General features: G+C 48.4%; 2 protein-coding genes across 3 annotated transcripts in view; one reads left to right on the top strand and one right to left on the bottom strand.

The window, feature by feature from the left end:
- Positions 1-17705, top strand: part of LOC117042396 (oocyte zinc finger protein XlCOF6-like) — a 449944-nt gene that overhangs the window by 255356 nt on the left and 176883 nt on the right. The window lies entirely within an intron of this gene.
- Positions 3610-13983, bottom strand: LOC117042131 (zinc finger protein RFP-like). Of its 2 annotated transcripts, none has more exons than XM_033141621.1 (8): positions 13572-13983; positions 10968-11063; positions 9909-10139; positions 9090-9112; positions 6819-6934; positions 5085-5111; positions 4909-4938; positions 3610-4743 (listed from the first exon to the last, which is right to left on the bottom strand). In XM_033141621.1, exons 1-8 carry the CDS (start codon positions 13965-13967, stop codon positions 4214-4216), a joined length of 1449 nt encoding a protein of 482 aa, XP_032997512.1. In that variant the 5' UTR covers positions 13968-13983; the 3' UTR covers positions 3610-4213. The 2 variants fall into 2 exon arrangements, with proteins under 2 accessions (XP_032997512.1, XP_032997513.1); XM_033141622.1 differs by having other exon boundaries at positions 3611-4743; positions 4909-4935.

Raw genomic sequence — 17705 nt, 5'->3', positions numbered from 1 at the left:
GGGACTCAAACCCACGACCCTGAGATTGAGTGTCATACACTACTGACTGCACTATTTGTTGTTGTTGTTCAGTCGTTCAGTCGTGTCCGACTCTTCGTGACCCCATGGACCAGAGCACGCCAGGCACGCCTATCCTTCACTGCCTCTCGCAGTTTGGCCAAACTCATGTTAGTAGCTTCAAGAACACTGTCCAACCATCTCATCCTCTGTCGTCCCCTTCTCCTTGTGCCCTCCATCTTTCCCAACATCAGGGTCTTTTCTAGGGATTCTTCTCTTCTCATGAGGTGGCCAAAGTACTGGAGCCTCAACTTCAGGATCTGTCCTTCTAGTGAGTACTCAGGGCTGATTTCTTTGAGAATGGATAGGTTTGATCTTCTTGCAGTCCACGGGACTCTCAAGAGTCTCCTCCAGCACCATAATTCAAAAGCATCAATTCTACGGCGATCAGCCTGCACTATATCATGTACTATATCCGTTTATGCCAGGCCTTTAGCCGAGTCACATTTTATGTTCTTTTCATAGAATCGTAGTTGGAAGGGACCCCAGGGATCATCTAATCAACCCCCCTGCAATGCAGGAATATGCAGCTGTCTCATACAGGGATCGAACTTGCAACCTTGGTGTTATCAGCACCATGCTCAAACCAACTGAGCATGTGTTGGAGGGGGAGGGGCGTTACTGGCTTCTCTTTTTCTGGTTTTTATTATGCATTTTGTGTTTTTGTCTTTACGGCCCTGAGATCTTTGGGTGAAGGGCAGTGTACAATTATTATTATTATTATTATTATTATTATTATTATTATTATTATTATTATTTGTACACTAGCTGTTCTTGTAAAACATTTTATCAATGTATGTGACATCCTGGCCCCGCCCCCCAATCCTTTTCCCACCCCCATGCAAAGGAAGCATTCTGTTAGCTGCCCCGTAAACGAACAAGAACTATTGCTTTGCTGTGGTGCTGGTGCACAGCAAATTTCTTCACTTGATCTATACTTGTATCTGGGGAGCCGGGTTCGCGTCTCCACTCCTCCACATGCAGCTGCTGGGTGACCTTGGGCTAGTCACACTTCTCTGAAGTCTCTCAGCCCCACTCACCTCACAGAGTGTTTGTTGTGGGAGGGGGGAAGGGAAAGGAGAATGTTAGCCGCTTTGAGACTCCTTCGGGTAGTGAAAAGCGGGATATCAAATCCAAACTCCTCCTCTTCTTCTTCCTTCTGTAGGATTTTTGTTTCGTGTTTATAATAAGACCCCAACAGGGATCCCATGCCACTCGATTTGAATACACAGACCTGAGATCTCCTTGCCTTCTGAACCACAAGCACTGAAAAATAGGACAAGTTTGGATGATTTAATTTTTTTTTTATTGTAACATAATTTAATGAGGAAATAAAGTGCAAGAGGAAAAATAACAGAAGACAAAACACATACAAAAAACTATTGCGAGTCTAGGTCTTCCTTGCCAGTTTACTCATCCCTGCTAGGAAGGGTTTTGAGTTCTCCCTCAGTCTACCTGACCTCCTGCCAATCTCCTTCAGAGATAGCCTTTCGTCCTGTCCTTCAATCTCTTTTTCCGAACAAGAACGTGACTTTATCCTGTACCATAAATACACATCTATCTGGCCTTGCTCTGTTGTCCTTTTAGATATTATCTAAGATATCCTTAGCTAAGCAATTTGCTGCCAACATCTGAAAGCAGTTTCTGTATGTGAAACCTTCGCCAAGCATTTTGTATGTCCCTCGATAAACTCCTGCTTTTAGCTGTAATATGGTGTGTCTTATGATTACATGTCTTGAACCCTTTTGTCAGCTATTTATGAATACGAATACTGCATAACCCAAATGCACCCCGCATAAGATGTGACTGTTACCCAAAAATGCTAAATGCACCACTTAACAGTTTGACAATTAAAGTATTGCGTTTTTTAAAATACCCACATCTTTGGCTGAAGTTACATTACTCTGTTCCGTTCCACAGAATGGCTTTACCTGAATTAATTACTTTTTAATAGCTGCAATGGCTTTGCCTTTTATAGCTGTATATTACATTGCCATAACCCGCCCTGTGGTGAAGGACAGGTAAGAAATCTTATACAATAACAATAATTTAAAGACGGTAGTGTTGCTGTGAAGCTTCCTGTAGTCATCCTTTTTATCTTGCAGTGTCATAAAATTAGAGGAGGGGTGGGAAGAGAGGGGAATGAATAGGCACATTACACATCCCTTGTATTAGTGAGGGATGTTGCTGGAATTACTCCAAGGGGGGGCCTATAGATTCACTCCTATGCAGGGAAAGAGTGCTGGAAAATAAGCATCAATCAGTGAAAAAAACTCAAAACAGTCAAGGTCAGACGCTTCCTTTCATTGCAATGTTTTGAAATAATCATGCCCTCAACCCCAAAGGGTTGTTTTTTTTTAAAAAAAAGCTAAGTAGTGATTAGAATTAATTCTAATTAATTAAAGAGGGTCCTGGAAGCTTCTCTGCGTGAAAGGAACAGGCAGAAGGTCCCATGATGTTTGGGTTATTCCTTCAGAGAAGCCGAGTACAGTTGGCTTAAACTGGTTCTGTTACCTTTTTCTGTCAAGGTCATGTTGCCTATGTAAGGCCTGGAGGAGATGGGTTTCACTCTTTCTCTTCCTACTCGTGTGGTGTTCTGTATATAGTGTCGAGATTTAGTCTTCTTATAAGTTATTGTAAGTTTAAGTCTGAGGCAACTGGATTTCTTATGGACAGTGCCAATCTTGAATGTATTGGATTTGGGACCATGATGCTCATTTGCCTTCAGTAGCAGTAAAGCTCTGCTGGATGAAACATTAATTGCCACTGGTTTATTTCTGGGAACCCTGCAATGTATTTTAAGTTTTTTACTCTAACTACGGGTGGCGCTGAGGGTTAAACCACAGAGCCTAGGGCTTGCCGATCAGAAGGTTGGCAGCTAGAATCCCCATGATGGGGTGAGCTCCTGTTCCTCGGTCCCAGCTCCTGCCAACCTAGCAGTTCGAAAGCATGTCAAAAGTGCAAGTAGATAAATAGGTACCGCTCCAGCAGGAAGCTAAACGGCGTTTCCGAGCGCTGCTCTGGTTTGCCAGAAGCAGCTTTGTCATGTTGGCCACATGACCCGGAAGCTGTACGCTGGCTCCCTCGGCCAGTAAAGCGAGATGAGCGCCACAACCCCAGAGTTGGACATGACTGAAGCGAACGGTCAGGGGTCCCTTTACCTTTACCTAACTATATATTGGAATCTGCTCTGGATCAATATTGAGTAGAATTTCATGAGAGAGACCTCACTGATGTGGTCCAAAGGAAAGCAGAGCAATACGTTTGTCACCAGCTTGGATAGAGTTGCATACAAGGCACCGTCCAACTCCAGATTTGAGCAGGGTCTACCCCTTAGTCCTGTCTTCTCCCTAAGATCTCCCGCAAGGCAGTAGAGGTCTAGGGTTAGAGTTTTCCTTCTTCTAAATGGTTTCTCTTCCCAGGATGACAAGCCCCCCCCCCTGCTTTCCTCTACAGCACGGGCAGAAACCACCTTCTAGACCAGTGTTCCCCAACCTTGGGCCTCCAGCTGTTTTTGGCCTACAACCCCCATCATCCCTGACCACTGGCCTTGCTAGCTAGGGATGATGGGAGCTGTAGTCCAAAAACAGCTAAAGGCCGAAGGTTGGGGAACACTGTTCTAGACCACCGGATCCACTCTTGGTCTCCTCTGCTCAATCCACTGGAGCCTGCCTTCACGCGCAGGAGAAGTCCCTAACTCACCGAGGGGTTTGAGACCCATTGGCTCCCCTCACCTGGTTTTTAGTCGGCCTGTTGAAGCCGTTCTCGGGGTGTGGCCGCTGTCCCAGGCTGACAGGAGCCACAGGTGAGAGTTGAGCGCAAGGTGGGGACCAAAGTTGGACAACCACCCACTCGGAGATAAAGCCTTTCATGTCCCAGGATCAATACCCCCTTTAACCTATTTGGAGCTGCTTCTTCTTCCTAATTTGTTTAGAATGATCATTTCAAAGAATGTTAACGAAAGGGACCCTCAAACCCAGGCTGTTTCCATTTGCTGCCTCTTCTTTTCTGCAGATGGAAGAATCTTGCCATCTAGAACGGAGAAGTTTTCCCTGGGGAAAACCCAGCAGGCCTGTAGCCCCTCAGGCGAGTTCCAGAGAGAATTTGCTCCTCTCAGGGCGGTGGCCCCGTATAAGTTAGCGTTTCACGGCGGCCTTCAGCATTTCAAGCTGACGTCGCAGCACACCTGCAGAAAGGGCCGGATTTTCTCCCCGAAGAACGATCTGGGAGGGAAAGCGAAGATGAATTCCTCCGTGTCGGCGTCGGAAAACTCCACGCAGCCCGCCTCGCAATCCAGGGCCACGCGGATCTTCCTGGGCTCTCTCCTCAAGGTCAGGTCAGTTGTCTGAGGGGAAGTAAAAGCCAAGAACTGGCAGGGGGAGGGGGAGTAACAGGGCGGCTTCCCCATGGCCCAAATCCCCTGGTGGGGGCTGATGTCGACGCCCCCCTTCCTCCTGACTGACTCCGTGGCCACCCCCACGGCCCACGTGGCCTTGCCCCACACCTCCACCTCCCACCAGTGCCTTCCCGAAGTGAATCTGTCGCAGCCCAGCACGTAGGGCATGGTGTCAAATCTCTCGGGGTTGAAAGGCAGGTCCTGCTCCCTCTGAACTCTTCGCACGCCCTTCAGGTCCTGAGACAGAATGAGGAAGGGGTGGGCCGTGTCCGGATCCAGAGTCACATTCGCTGTGGGAAAGAGAGGGGCGGAGAATGAAAAGGATGATGTCGGCGAAAGGATCGGGGTAAGGTGCTGAAGCGAGGGGCAGGGGCGACTGCAGGGACTGCCCCCTGCTCAGCTGCTTAAATCTCCAACTTCCCACCCAACGCTTCCCATTCCATTGAGTCATTTACCTTTCTGCAAGGTTTGCTTCAAATAATCTGTTACGGGAAGGAAAGGGTGACAAGTTTAAAAGCAGATTCTCGGTAAACACACCCCTCCCGAAATGTCCTGTTCATTGTGCATTCATGACGATCTGTGCTCATGCACCACTGGGAGCCAACATTTCCTTTTATTCCTAGAAAATTACCTGGTTGCAGAACTTGCTCCAGAGATTCTGTGATGGAGAAGAAAAGGTGGACAAAGTTACTCAGGCCAGCATACGTTGAGCGGCGGTTTGTTTTGTGAATAATAATAATAATCAATCTCAGGACCCTTGTGGGCAGGAAACTCCGCATTTCGATCGACACGAGCCGCCACTGGGGGATGGAGCAGCGGCAATGGTTCTTTGGATGCCCTTTCAGACACTTCCAGGAAGCTCCAGGGAAGACAGGTCCCCATCTAAAAGGATTTGGCTTTCCTTGCGACCTGCCTGGAATGGGAGCTGATAGATAGCTGCATCCATGGCCAGAAGCGTTTGCCGCAGACACCGCGGCACTGCTCACTCGCTTTCCCAACGCCAAGCGTCACTGGTGGTTACTGAAAGGGAAAGATGTGTGGAGGCCAGCGCGGTAAAGGTGAGGCTGCAGGAGCATGCAATTGGTGATGCTGCTGCTGCCCCAAGTGCACCTTGCTGAGCTCCCATTCCCTCCCAGGAACCAGCTCCATCTGGTACACAGGCTTAGACCCTACCTGCCCGCAGACTGTCTCGCCAGAGTGATGCATGCTCTAGTTCTCTCCCGCTTGGACTTCTGCAATGCGCTCTACGTTGGGCTACCTTTGAAGGTGACCCAGAAACTGCAATTAATCCAGAATGCGGCAGCTAGACTGGTGACTGGGAGTGGCCACCGAGACCATATAACACCGGTCCTGAAAGACCTACATTGGCTCCCAGTATGTTTCCAAGCACAATTCAAAGTGTTGGTGCTGACCTTTAAAGCCCTAAATGGCCTCGGCCCAGTATATCTGAAGGAGCGTCTCCACCTCCATCGTTCAGCCCGGACCCTGAGGTCCAGCTCCGAGGGGCTTCTGGCGGTTCCCTCCCTGCAAGAAGTGAGGTTACAGGGAACCAGGCAGAGGGCTTTCTCGGTAGTGGTGCCCACCCTGTGGAACGCCCTCCCATCAGATGTCAAAGAGATAAACAACTATCTGACTTTTAGAAGTTTTTATTGTTTGATGTTTTATCACTTTATTTATTTATTTATTTATTAATTATTATTATTATTATTATTTGTGAGGTTTGGAGCTTTCAGGGTTAAATAAGCTCAACAGTACGCCCCTCCCACAGGGAGGATGATGTCAAAACATCCGGGTAGTTCTGCTGCATGCGAAGCCTATGTGATTTATGTGACGCACTGTTTATTTTCTGTTCAGTCCTGGTTTCACTTTTGACCGGAGCGGAGACATGTCGTCCGTAAGCCCGGGAATGTCCGTGATTTATATGCCTGTAAATAAAGCTTGTTCACTTGAAACAAGCTGGACTCTGTGGAATTTATTGCTGGCTGGCTCTGAGGCACAAGGCACACCCCCTGCTGCGCAGGAGACGTTTGAGAAACGCTGCAAAAGCACTGGAGAAGCAAGATACGCAGCAGAAGTGTTGCTGGACACCACTCCAAGTGCTATACTGGTTTTGAGGCTTTTCCAGTTAAAACCAAAAGCCCCAACATTATTATTATTATTCTGTTGGGAGCTGCCCAGAGCAGCTGGGGAAACCCAGAGAGATAGGCAGGGTATAAATAAATATTATTATTATTATTATTATTATTATTATTATATTTATTGTAGCTTCTCTTGGCAGTGGGAAGACAGCTGAACACTACTTTGCGTGCATAACCCTGTGCCAGCTACTGTCCTTTCCCCTTCTCCTTCAGCAACCCCCCAGTACCTTTATAGTTCTCCATAGCCTTCTCCAAAGCAGCATTTTTCTGCGAGAAAACTCTGAGCTTCTCTTCCAGCCTCGGAGAAAGGACCACCGCATGCCCTCCCAAATTCTTCTCGTACCTAGAAGGGAACACAGTTGTGTTTATGGAGCAGTAGTAAAACATACAGTGTTTCTCCTAAAATAAGACACAGTCTTATATTTTTTTTCCCCTCAACAAAACACAGTATGGCTTATTTTCAGGGGATGTCTTATTTTAACTGCATCGCATCAATACGCTGCATAGCCACTAGACTTTTCCAATACGCAACAGCGGCAGCTAGAATTCTTCTAGCACAAAAATGGAAACAAGAAGAATTACCGACGAAAGAGGAATGGACAGTGAAAATGACTGAATATGCAGAAATGGACAAATTAACGGGAAGAATTCGAGAGCAGCGGGACCAGAAATTCATCAAAGACTGGTTAAAATTCACGAACTATTTAAAAGACAATTTATATTTGAATACGTTAATAGGGTTTCAAGAAGTTTTGTAGTGAATGTGTAGAATTATTATTGTAAGTAGGATAGTAAAGTAAGGAAATTTCTTTTGTTGATAATGTAAGCAATGGTTGATTAAAGAAGTATAATGTTAAGTTAAAAAATTAGAAAGCCATTTGAAGGGACTGATGGAAGTCAAGGCTTGATAGCCAAATTGGAAATGTATGAAAATGTTTGTTTAAAAATTATTGTAGTAGTTTAGTATAAAAATAATAAAAAATTATATATATATATATAAAAAATACGCTGCATAGCCACACCTCTCCAGGCTGTTTTAATGGGAGGTGCTGTGTCACTATGGCTTATTTTCGGGGTATGGCTTATTTTCGGGGAACGGCTTATATTTCGCAAATGCATAGAAATCCTGCTATGGCTTATTTTATGGCTGTGTCTTATAGGAGAAACACAGTATTAGCTTCCCTTTGGGGAATTATAGGGGCTGAATTACCCAAACTCTATAGAAATTTATTCATGTATGCGACTACAGTGGCAAGAATGTTATTTTCCCCAAAATGGAAAGAAGTGCCGGCGAAAGAAGAATGGATACAAAAACTTATGGAATACGCAGAAATGGTGAAAGTTATTGGAAAAATAAGAAATCAAGATAAACTTTTTGATAAAAGAATGGAAATGGAGGGGGGATTCTAGTTTCGAAATGTTAAAATGATTGTAAAATTATTGAAATGTATAAAATCATAAATAACTTTTAAAAAGGTAATAAAACGTATTTTTTCTGTAAGTGTCGAGGTGCTTCTAGATGACCAATTTACTTCGCATTCATCCTGAGCTATTTGCACAAACCTTGCATGGAGGTGATGCACAGTCCACTGTCTAGGGAGCATTCATTCTGATTTGTTTGCGTGGAGGTTATTATTCCACATTTCCCGGGGCATTTCCCCATCACTTTTCTTCCTGCAAAAAGGCTGATTTTTTTTTAAAGGGAGTTTGATGCACCAGAAGGCTTGAAGCCAATTTAATTATACAAACCTGTCTCAATGCAATTTCCTTGCTGCTGTTTTTTTTGGGGTGGGGTGGGGGACCGGGACCAGGAAAGCCAAACAGAAGAAAGAGGAGGAGCTCCGGTGCAGATACAAAGCAAGGTCTCGTCACTCAGCGGTACAGTACATGCTTCACGTTAAAAATAAGTCTTATGTAGCAGAGGCTGATCTTATGTAGCAGAGGCAGAGGCAGATCTTGATATAAGCAGCTGGGAGAACTGCTTTCAGCTGGAGTCCACAGCACTTAGGGGACCCCTGCCTTATGTCCCCAAATCCTCTTGTGATCTTCTTTCCAACAACAACAACAAAAACTAAATTTGCACACACAAAATACATTTAAAGCACATGGCTACTCCCCAAAGATTCCTAGAAGCTGTGGTTTATTAAGATCGCTGGAAAGTGTAACTCAGTGAGGGGTAAGCTGCAGTTCCCAGGATTTTCGGAGGAAGCCACGTGCAGAAATCTGGGTTTTGTTCGTTTGTTTTTAAACGGGATTTAAGCTGTTTGATGGCAAATGAAATCGGAAAAAGGAAGGAGAAGGAGCGGGGGGGGGGGGAAGGAGGGGATTAAAAAATAAACGAGATGGAGGGAAACAATATATTTTGTCTTCCAGATAATTACATGGGAGCCAAGCTTCCTGATGCAAAGAGGGGGTTGGACTTGATGACCCTTGGGGTCCCTTCCAACTCTACAATTCTGTGTTTCTATGATATGGGATGGGGAGGAAGAACCACGTACCTGCTTAAGGAACTTCCGGTGTCCTGAAAGAGAAAGAGAGAGAAATGGGTGCCAGCAGCACAGGCAGATCACAAACAGGGCTACTACTTGTTCAATTGGCGAATTCTTTGCCCCCCCCTTCCTTGTCTATTGAGAACAAATTGCCGTTCCCAGGATCAGGCCTTCTTCCTTTCAAGAGCCCTGGAAGATGTCGTTGGGCCCCTCCTGACATCCAATTTATTGCACACCCTTGTCTGTGTAGGCTCAAGATGCTATCAGGACAGTCAAATACCACCCTGCATTCTCTAATGTTTGTGGCAGCAAAGTTTTTGGGGTGGTTGCACTGCTTTGATTCCAATCAGCAGACATGCCACGAAGTGAAAAAATACCGTTGCCAGTGTTGTGTTGTTGTTCAGTCATGTCCGACTCTTCGTGACCCCATGGACCAGAGCACGCCAGGCACGCCTATCCTCCACTGCCTCCCGCAGTTTGGCCAAACTCATGCTAGTCGCTTCGAGAACACTGTCCAACCATCTCATCCTCTGTCGTCCCCTTCTCCTTGTGCCCTCCATCTTTCCCAACATCAGGGTACTATTATTAGTGTCACCACGTTTGTGTATATAATGGACCACAGCCAGCCAAGGCCAGCAACACAGGAGCATGGCACACACACACCCCAATGAGGCAAGGCTGCCACCTTGCAAAGGACATTGCTTTTTGGTGAGTTATCCAGGACCTGGATGGAAGCAACATGCCCGAAATCAAGGAGACCAGACTCAAGTTGGTGTTTTCTTTCACCCCTTAGGCCTATTCACTCCCCATAGGGTATTGTATACTGACCTGTAACAATTCGCTGGCGGGCTGCAGGTACTTCCATTTCATCTCCGCAATCAGCTCGTTGAGCCGGGAAATCTCCTCGGAGAGTTTGGTGAGGTTCTCCTCCTGCTTCCTCTCCATCGCTTTCTCCAGATCTTCGAGCTGGCCTAGCCAGAGGTGCTGTTTCTCCACAAGGAACTGCTGCATTCGCTCAAAGGCAGACCGGGCTTTCTTCTTCTCCGTTTCAAACAACATCTGGGCGGTGGGGCGGGGGGACACACAAAGAAATTGGGCGAGGGGGGCAGAGGTGCAAATGATGAGGTTCTGTGAAGGGAAGTTCTTTGGAAGCCTGTGACTTCGTCAACAAATGGCATGGTTGTTCCCAAAACTTGTGGGAACAGAAAAGGGGCCACATTTGCCCCTTTGTTGCATCGCATTCTTCGTTAAATTATCTTTCTATTGGTATATAATTTTATGGTATTGCTCCCCAAAAAATGGTATTATGAGCCATCAAACCTCGGAAATACACTTTCCCCAAAAGGTTTCCACAATTTTGGCCACTAGTGTATGTTTTATGCTTCTAAAGCAGGGGTAGGCAACCTAAGGCCCGTGGGCCAGATGCGGCCCAATCGCCTTCTCAATCCGGCCCGCGGACGGTCTGGGAATCAGCGTGTTTTTACATGAGTAGAATGTGTCCTTTTATTTAAAATGCATCTCTGGGTTATTTGTGGGGCATAGGAATTCGTTCATTTCCCCCCCCCCCAAAAAAATAGTCCGGCCCACCACATGATCTGAAGGACGGTAGACCGGCCCACGGCTGAAAAAGGTTGCTGACCCCTGCTGTAAAGTAACCAAGTGGCTTTCGATCTGTAAAAGTTCCTTTTAAAAAACATAAATATTGTCTGGTTTTTTTAATTAAAAAAAAAATCCCATAAACAATATTGTGCCTCCCCAGGCGAGGGGGGAATGTCCCCCCCCACCCGCTTCAAAATTCCCAGAAATGTAAAATTTCCAGAAGACCATGGGGGTTCCCCTTGGCAACACACGGCCCCCTAACATGACCCATAACAAACACAAACCTACCAGACACTCCTGTCTCCCCAGCTCTTCAGCAAGTTTCAGGTTCACCAGCTTTTCTCTCTCCTTTTTCAGATATGTCAGGTGGGACTTGATCTTCCTCTGCAGAATCAGGAAAGCAATTCATGTTGGATCGCGGACACACTGACTCACTGGTGGTTTCCTTCTAATGCATCTATTTTTAGCTCCTCTCCATTAAACCGTCATCATCACTGGTGCATTTATCCCCTTCTAAACCACTGCCTCGAAGCGACTGACACAGAAGGTAATTAAAAACAAAGAGACACCAAAGCAACAAATATGTGTTAAAGCAAGACTTGTGCGCCTCTACTCGGAAGCAGGCCCCAGCCAGTTCGGTGGGACTTACACCAAAGTCGGTATGTACAGAACGGCAGATTGAAAGTTACCTCTCAATTATGCTGTTGACCAAAAATGGTATTTATAAAACCGCAGTGAGAAGCCACTGCTTCTGTGGAAGGAGGGAGAAAGCCAGGACCTGGGAGAGCAGGGTTTCGAATCCATGCTGAGCCATGAAGTTTGCTCGGTGACCTTGGGCCAGTCTCCACCTCTTAGACCAGGCATAGGCAAACTTGGCCCTCCAGATGTTTTGGGACTACGACTCCCATCATCCCGGACCGTTAGCTAGGGATGATGGGAGTTGTAGTCCCAAAACATCTGGAGGGCCAAGTTTGTCTATGCCTGTCTTAGACTAGCCTACCTCACAGGGTTGTTGTGAGGATGAAATGGGGGTCGGTGGGTGGAGGAGAACCATGAACACCAACTTGAGCTCCTTGGAGGCCTTGTTAGAAATTCCCAAGGCGCCAGTCGTATTTTGTAACTCACGTGGATTGTGACCATGTGGAATGCCAGGTTGTCGACTTGATGTCTGCCTCTGGGTGGCCTCTCAAGCTTTCTTAAGCAGGTCAGCAGAAGAGCTTACCTATTGCATTTCACCAAGGAGTACATGGTTCTTTTTATCGCTACAACAACCCTGTGAGGTAGGTTAAGAGGCAGTGACTCACCCCGTGAGCTTCATGACCGAATGGGGACTTGAACCCTGATCTCCTAGGTCCCAGTCTGACACACTCCAACCACGACACCACACTGGCTTCCTAGCCTCCTCCTGCCAAGGGGCAGCTGTATAGATCAAGTAGGCAAACAAATACGCAGAAAGCGAAATGTCACCTAGAGAAGGATCTAAAAATATTTCCCTGGAAGCCTGAATGTGTTTTACTCCCCCCTTTGAAATATAAAGCGGCAAAAGATATGAAGAATAAGAAAGAAAGTTGGTATGGAAATCAGTAAGTGGTATATGAAACAGTAACAGCTGTTCAACAGTGCTAGGGTCTCCCTCAAGAGGTTGTGTACTCTCCTTCCTTGGAAGGTTTTAAGCCGAGGTTGGATGCTTTAGTACAGGGGTCTGCAACCTTTAAGACAAAAAGAGCCACTTGGACCCGTTTCCGAAGAGAGAAAAAAAACCCTGGGAGCCGCAAAACCATTGCGGCCCACAAAAATATAAACACCCAGAAGCTCATAGCACAATTTAGACAGGTAATGAAGAGCAGGTAATGAAGGCAAAATGGCAAAATATCACGAAACACTCCCCCCCCCCCAGCCAAACAACAAGCACTGTATTAAAGGAACCGTCCGAACGCCTGACGCTGCAGGGGCAAATCTAGAAGGGGAAATCCAACCCCCCAGAATACTTCCGCCCCATGAACAGCACAAATGCAACCCTAAATTTTAGCAAACTTATGCAAAAGCACACAGCATGCACACTGCCCCAATCACTGTTGGCCAGCAGAGGGGCTGGGCAAGGCAGCTGAAGGGCTGAAGCAGGGGGCTGATCACGTCCCCCCTACAGGCGCAGGAAAACATTCCTTCAGAATGGATAAAACCCTTCTTTCAGTCCATGGGACTCCCGCTTCTAGGGGGGGCAGGGGGCTTCGGGGGGGCCGCTGCCCCCTCCTGCCCCCCCCATCGGTACGCCCATGCTCGGGCCCCTTTCGCCACGCTGCTTAAGGGAAGTCTCCTGCGCGCCCCCAAAACAGAGCCCGGGACTGGTCGTCCCCTGAGCTTTTCCCCGCGCCCATCTCATCCCGTTGGGCCGCCCTTAGCTGAACAGCCGGGCTTCCTTTTCCTTCCCAGACTGCCAAACACAAGCGCCGGGACAGGCGCCAAGGAGGGAAGCTGCTGCGGTCTGCTGCTGCGCCTGTGCTGGCACGAAATGAGGCACGCATGAGCAGCACAGCCACTGGCAAGGTAGAGAAGTGGGTGGGCACAGGCGGGCCAGCAGCGCGGCGCAGCGCCCCCTACATTTTGGCGCTAGACGCGCCGGCGCTGCCCGGAGCCACAGCAAAGGTGCAAAAGAGCCGCATGCGGCTCCGGAGCCGCAGGTTGCAGACCCCCGCTTTAGTAGCTGAGGAGCAGGGGGGTTGGACTAGATGACCCTAGAATAGGAAATCATAGAATTGCAGAGTTGGGGGGAACCCAAAGGTCATCGAGTCCAACCCCCTGCGATGCAGGAAAGCCATGCAGTAGTCGCATTGCAGGAATGCAACAAACAAACAAGCAAATCTCTTTCCCAGCCCCACCCTTGAAGTTTCCAACCTTATACTGCAGGGAAGCCTCTTCTGCGAGAGAGGAGTCGTGGTGGGCCGGCTGATCCCCCTTGGATCGGTCGCCCTCCGCCCAGAGCAGGGCTGGGTCGTCGCTGCAGGAGGCCGGGCTCGCTTCTCCCGCGTCCTCTCCCGCGTCCGCCTTGAGCTGCCTGACCAGCTGCACCAGGTTGGCCAGCTGCAAGTTGGGCCGGAGGATCTTTTGCTGGGTCGCTTCCCTGCACTGAGGGCAGGAGGGGCCCGCGCCGGACTCTGCCCAGTACTGGACGAGGCAGGCTCGGCAGAAGCTGTGGCCGCAGTCGATGGTGGCCGGGCTCGCGAAGTAATCCAGGCAGATGGAGCAAGTCGCCTCCTCGCGGAGCCCCTGCAAGGGATCCCCGGACGCCATGGCTGCTGCTGCTGCTGCCGCCTTTGACTTTGGAGAGCGGGTGTTTCCTTTCCTGGAAATGCCTCCGGGCAGGGGCGGATCCAGCTGAGCTCAACTGCAAGAGCTGGAATGTGGGAAGAGAACTGGATGCGTGTGAAAGTTATGAAGTCCAGTCCCCAAGTATTTTGCAAGCTAAGTGGTGACTCAGAAACTCTGTTGCCGATTTAATAATCCGATTTTACGAAATGGCGTATCTAGTTGCCCGCTCCCTCCCTCCCCCCCCCGATCTTTGAAAGTGATCTTCTCCCGCGCACGCATATTCCAGTAGATTTCCTGTAGCCTAAGTGCATTGCAGCGGGTTGGACTAGATGACCCTGGGGGTCCCTTCCAGTCCTACAGTTCTATGAGTCTCGGATCCCAAGAGGCAGGTTCCATCTCTGCCTTTGTCTGCCTCTGAATCGGACAGCTGAGCGGCATCGTTCACGGCGGCTTCCTCCTCCTTTCTTCTCCTCCACCACCCAGGAGGCTCTCTGATGCGTCCATTTCTCTGAGTTTTGGGTGACAGAAACCCAAAGTCCCGTGCCTTATACAGCAAGGTTTTCATGTGCAGCTTGTGGGGTGGGGGTGGTTTGAATGCCATCTTTGGTATGTCCCCCCACCGCCTCCACACACATACAAAACCTGGTTTTTTTAAAAAAGGTAAAGGGACCCCTGAGCATTAGGTCCAGTCGCAGATGACTCTGGGGTTGCGGCACTCATCTCGCTTTACTGGCCGAGGGAGCCGGTGTTTGTCCGCAGACAGCTTCCAGGTCATGTGGTCAGCATGACTAAGCTACTTCTGGCGAACCAGAACAGCACACGGAAACGCTGTTTACCTTCCCACCAGAGTGGTACCTATTAATCTACTTGCACTTTGACGTGCTTTCAAACTGCTAAGTTGTCAGGAGCAGGAACCGAGTAACAGGAGCTCACCCCGTCGCGGGGATTCGAACCGCCGACCTTCTGATCGACAAGCACTAGGCTCTGTGGTACTTTAGACCATTTAAAACGAGATTCTGCATAAGGTGGCCAGATCAAGGCACTCTCCAGATTGAATCCCGCTTGAAAACAGCAGCAATTATATACCGGCAGAATTATGTAGGACGTATGTTTGGTATTTTTGTGCAACAAACCCGCTTCCAAACTGGACATTTAGAAATAATGAAAAGAGCCCTGGAAAAGAGCAGGATAACATTTAATTGATGCAATTTCACATAACAACCTTGCAGACCGATCAGAATGAACGCTCAATTGATAGCAGATACAGGCTGAGCTCTTGGCAAACCTTTTACAAGCACATCAGGATTATTCCAGCTGGATTTCTATGCTGGAGCAGAGGGGGAATGCTAAGGACAGGTGCTGCAGGAGATGCTGGAAACTCTGGCTCAAAGACATTACTTTAAAAATAAAATAAAATAAGGGGCAGTCTTGACACCCACAGGGTGGCGCTGTGGGTTAAACCACAGAGCCTAACGCTTGCCAGTCGGAAGGTTGGCGGTTCGAATCCCTGCGACGGGGTGAGCTCCCGTTGCTCGGTCCCTGCTCCTGCCAACCTAGCAGTTCGAAAGCATGTCAAAGTGCAAGTTGATAAATAGGTACTGCTCCGGCGGGAAGGTAAACGGCATTTCCGTGCGCTGCTCTGGTTCGCCAGAAGCGGCTTAGTCTTGCTGGCCACGTGACCCGGAAAAACTGTCTGCGGACAAACGGCGGCTCCCTCGGCCAATAAAGTGAGATGAGCGCTGCAACCCCTGAGTCGTCCGCGACTGGACCTAATGGTCGGGGTCCCTTTAGACACCAATAGATGGATTGATGGCTATTGATCGCTTAATGCTTTGGAATGCCAGTTGCTGGAAACGACAGGAGGGGAGAGAGCTCTTGTACTCAGGTCCTGCTGAGAGTTTCTCATAGGCAACTGGTTGGCCGCTGTGCAGACAGCAGGATCTAGAATCAATCTAGATTGGAAGACTGGCATGTTTGAGGATAGGCGCAGACGATTCCGGATTGAGAAAAGCTGCAAACAGAGATCAGTGCGTATAGAGCCACACATTCAACATTTGGGGTATAAAGGCTGGGAACGGGATTCACTTTTAAAGAATAAGCTAAATCCTGGGGCAGGGAGGGGGGAGGGATCTTCACTGTTTTATGTCTCTCTCTCCCCCCCACTCCCCCCAGCTCTGAGGGCAGAAGTGAGGCCTGCTGCGGAAAGCAGCCTTAAAACAACAGAACACATACATGGGTGGCTGTGTTAATCTGGCTGGCTCAAAGTCACTTCCTTTATAGGCAGATTAGCAAGCATGTGTTTTTTAAAAAAATGCGTCTCTGCTTTGGCTCAAAGTCGTTCTCTCAAGTGGAAGGAAGAGACAACGCCACGTGAGGTCATGAGCGTAACCCATGGGCATAGCCAGGGGGGGCAGCCCCCCCTAAATCAAGAAATAAATCAATAAAAATACATAGCAAACTGAGGTTCTGACCCCCCCTAACAAAAGGCCTGCCCCCCGCCAATCCACAACCAGGATTTTGTTGGGGGGGCAGAACATCAGATTTATTTTTGTATTGATTTAGTGGGAGGCAGCTGCCCCCCCCCCAATGGCTACTCCCATGTCTGGGGCCCAGTAAGTTGGCTATTTTAAAAGTCCCACATCTAATAAACGCTGGGGAGAATGCATAGCAGGGAGTGCTCTGCCGGCTGGGGGTCTTGTGGTTGGCACTGCTCCTGTCAGAGACCAGGCTAAGGAGTACTGATTTCTCACCTCCCTCCTTAATCACTGCACCAGGGGTGGGGGAATCTGTGGGCCTCCATCATCTCCCTAACCAAAGGCCATTCTGGCTGTGGCTGATGCAAGTTGGGAGTTCAGCAATAGAGAACCATAGAATTGTAGACTTGGAAGGGACCCAACGGGTCATCTAGCCCAACCCGCTGCAGTGCAGGACTGTCATATGGAGGGTCACACGTTCCCCATCCCTGCACCACGCTATATTGCCTGCCTTTGATAGGCTTCTCCCTCTTCGTCTCTCAGATCATCCTATTGTTTCTGCATTTAATTCACGGTGATGCGTATATTAAACAACACTAACCACTATCTGAAGAAGTGTGCATGCACACGAAAGCTCATACCAGGAACAAACTCAGTTGGTCTCTAAGGTGCTACTGGAAAGAATTTTTGATTTTGTTAACACTAACCACTAGGTAGGGATGTGGGTTGTGCTGTGGTCTAAACCACAGAGCCTAGGGCTTGCTGATCGGAAGGTTGGCAGTTTGAATCCCCATGACGGGGTGAGCTCCCGTTGCTCGATCCCAGCTCCTGCCCACCTAGTAGTTCAAAAGCACATCAAGTGCAAGTAGATAATTAGGTACCACTCCGGTGGGAAGGTAAGCGGCGTTTCCGTGTGCTGCTCTGGTTCGCCAGAAGCGGCTTAGTCATGCTGGCCACATGACCCGGAAGCTGTACGCCGGCTCCCTCGCCCAGTAATGCGAGATGAGCGCTGCAACCTCAGTCGTCTGTGACTGCACCTAATGGACTGCACCTTTACCTTTACTTTAACCACTAGGTGGTGCTACTCCACGTATTTCATGTGAAGCTTCTATGTCTGGTTCCTTGCCTTGGAATAGTTTCTGGAAGGTGTAGTTTTGCTCGGAAGGCCTGAGCTGCTGCTTTAGCTGCATGTTCTCTAATTGTTTTATTATAAACCAGTATTTCAAAACCCCCCGTTCTTGACTTC

Source organism: Lacerta agilis, chromosome 2 (genome assembly GCF_009819535.1).
Source record: "Lacerta agilis isolate rLacAgi1 chromosome 2, rLacAgi1.pri, whole genome shotgun sequence".
NCBI lineage: Eukaryota > Metazoa > Chordata > Lepidosauria > Squamata > Lacertidae > Lacerta > Lacerta agilis.
Note: the sequence above shows the minus strand (reverse complement) of the source record. Positions and strands in the feature narration are given on the sequence as shown.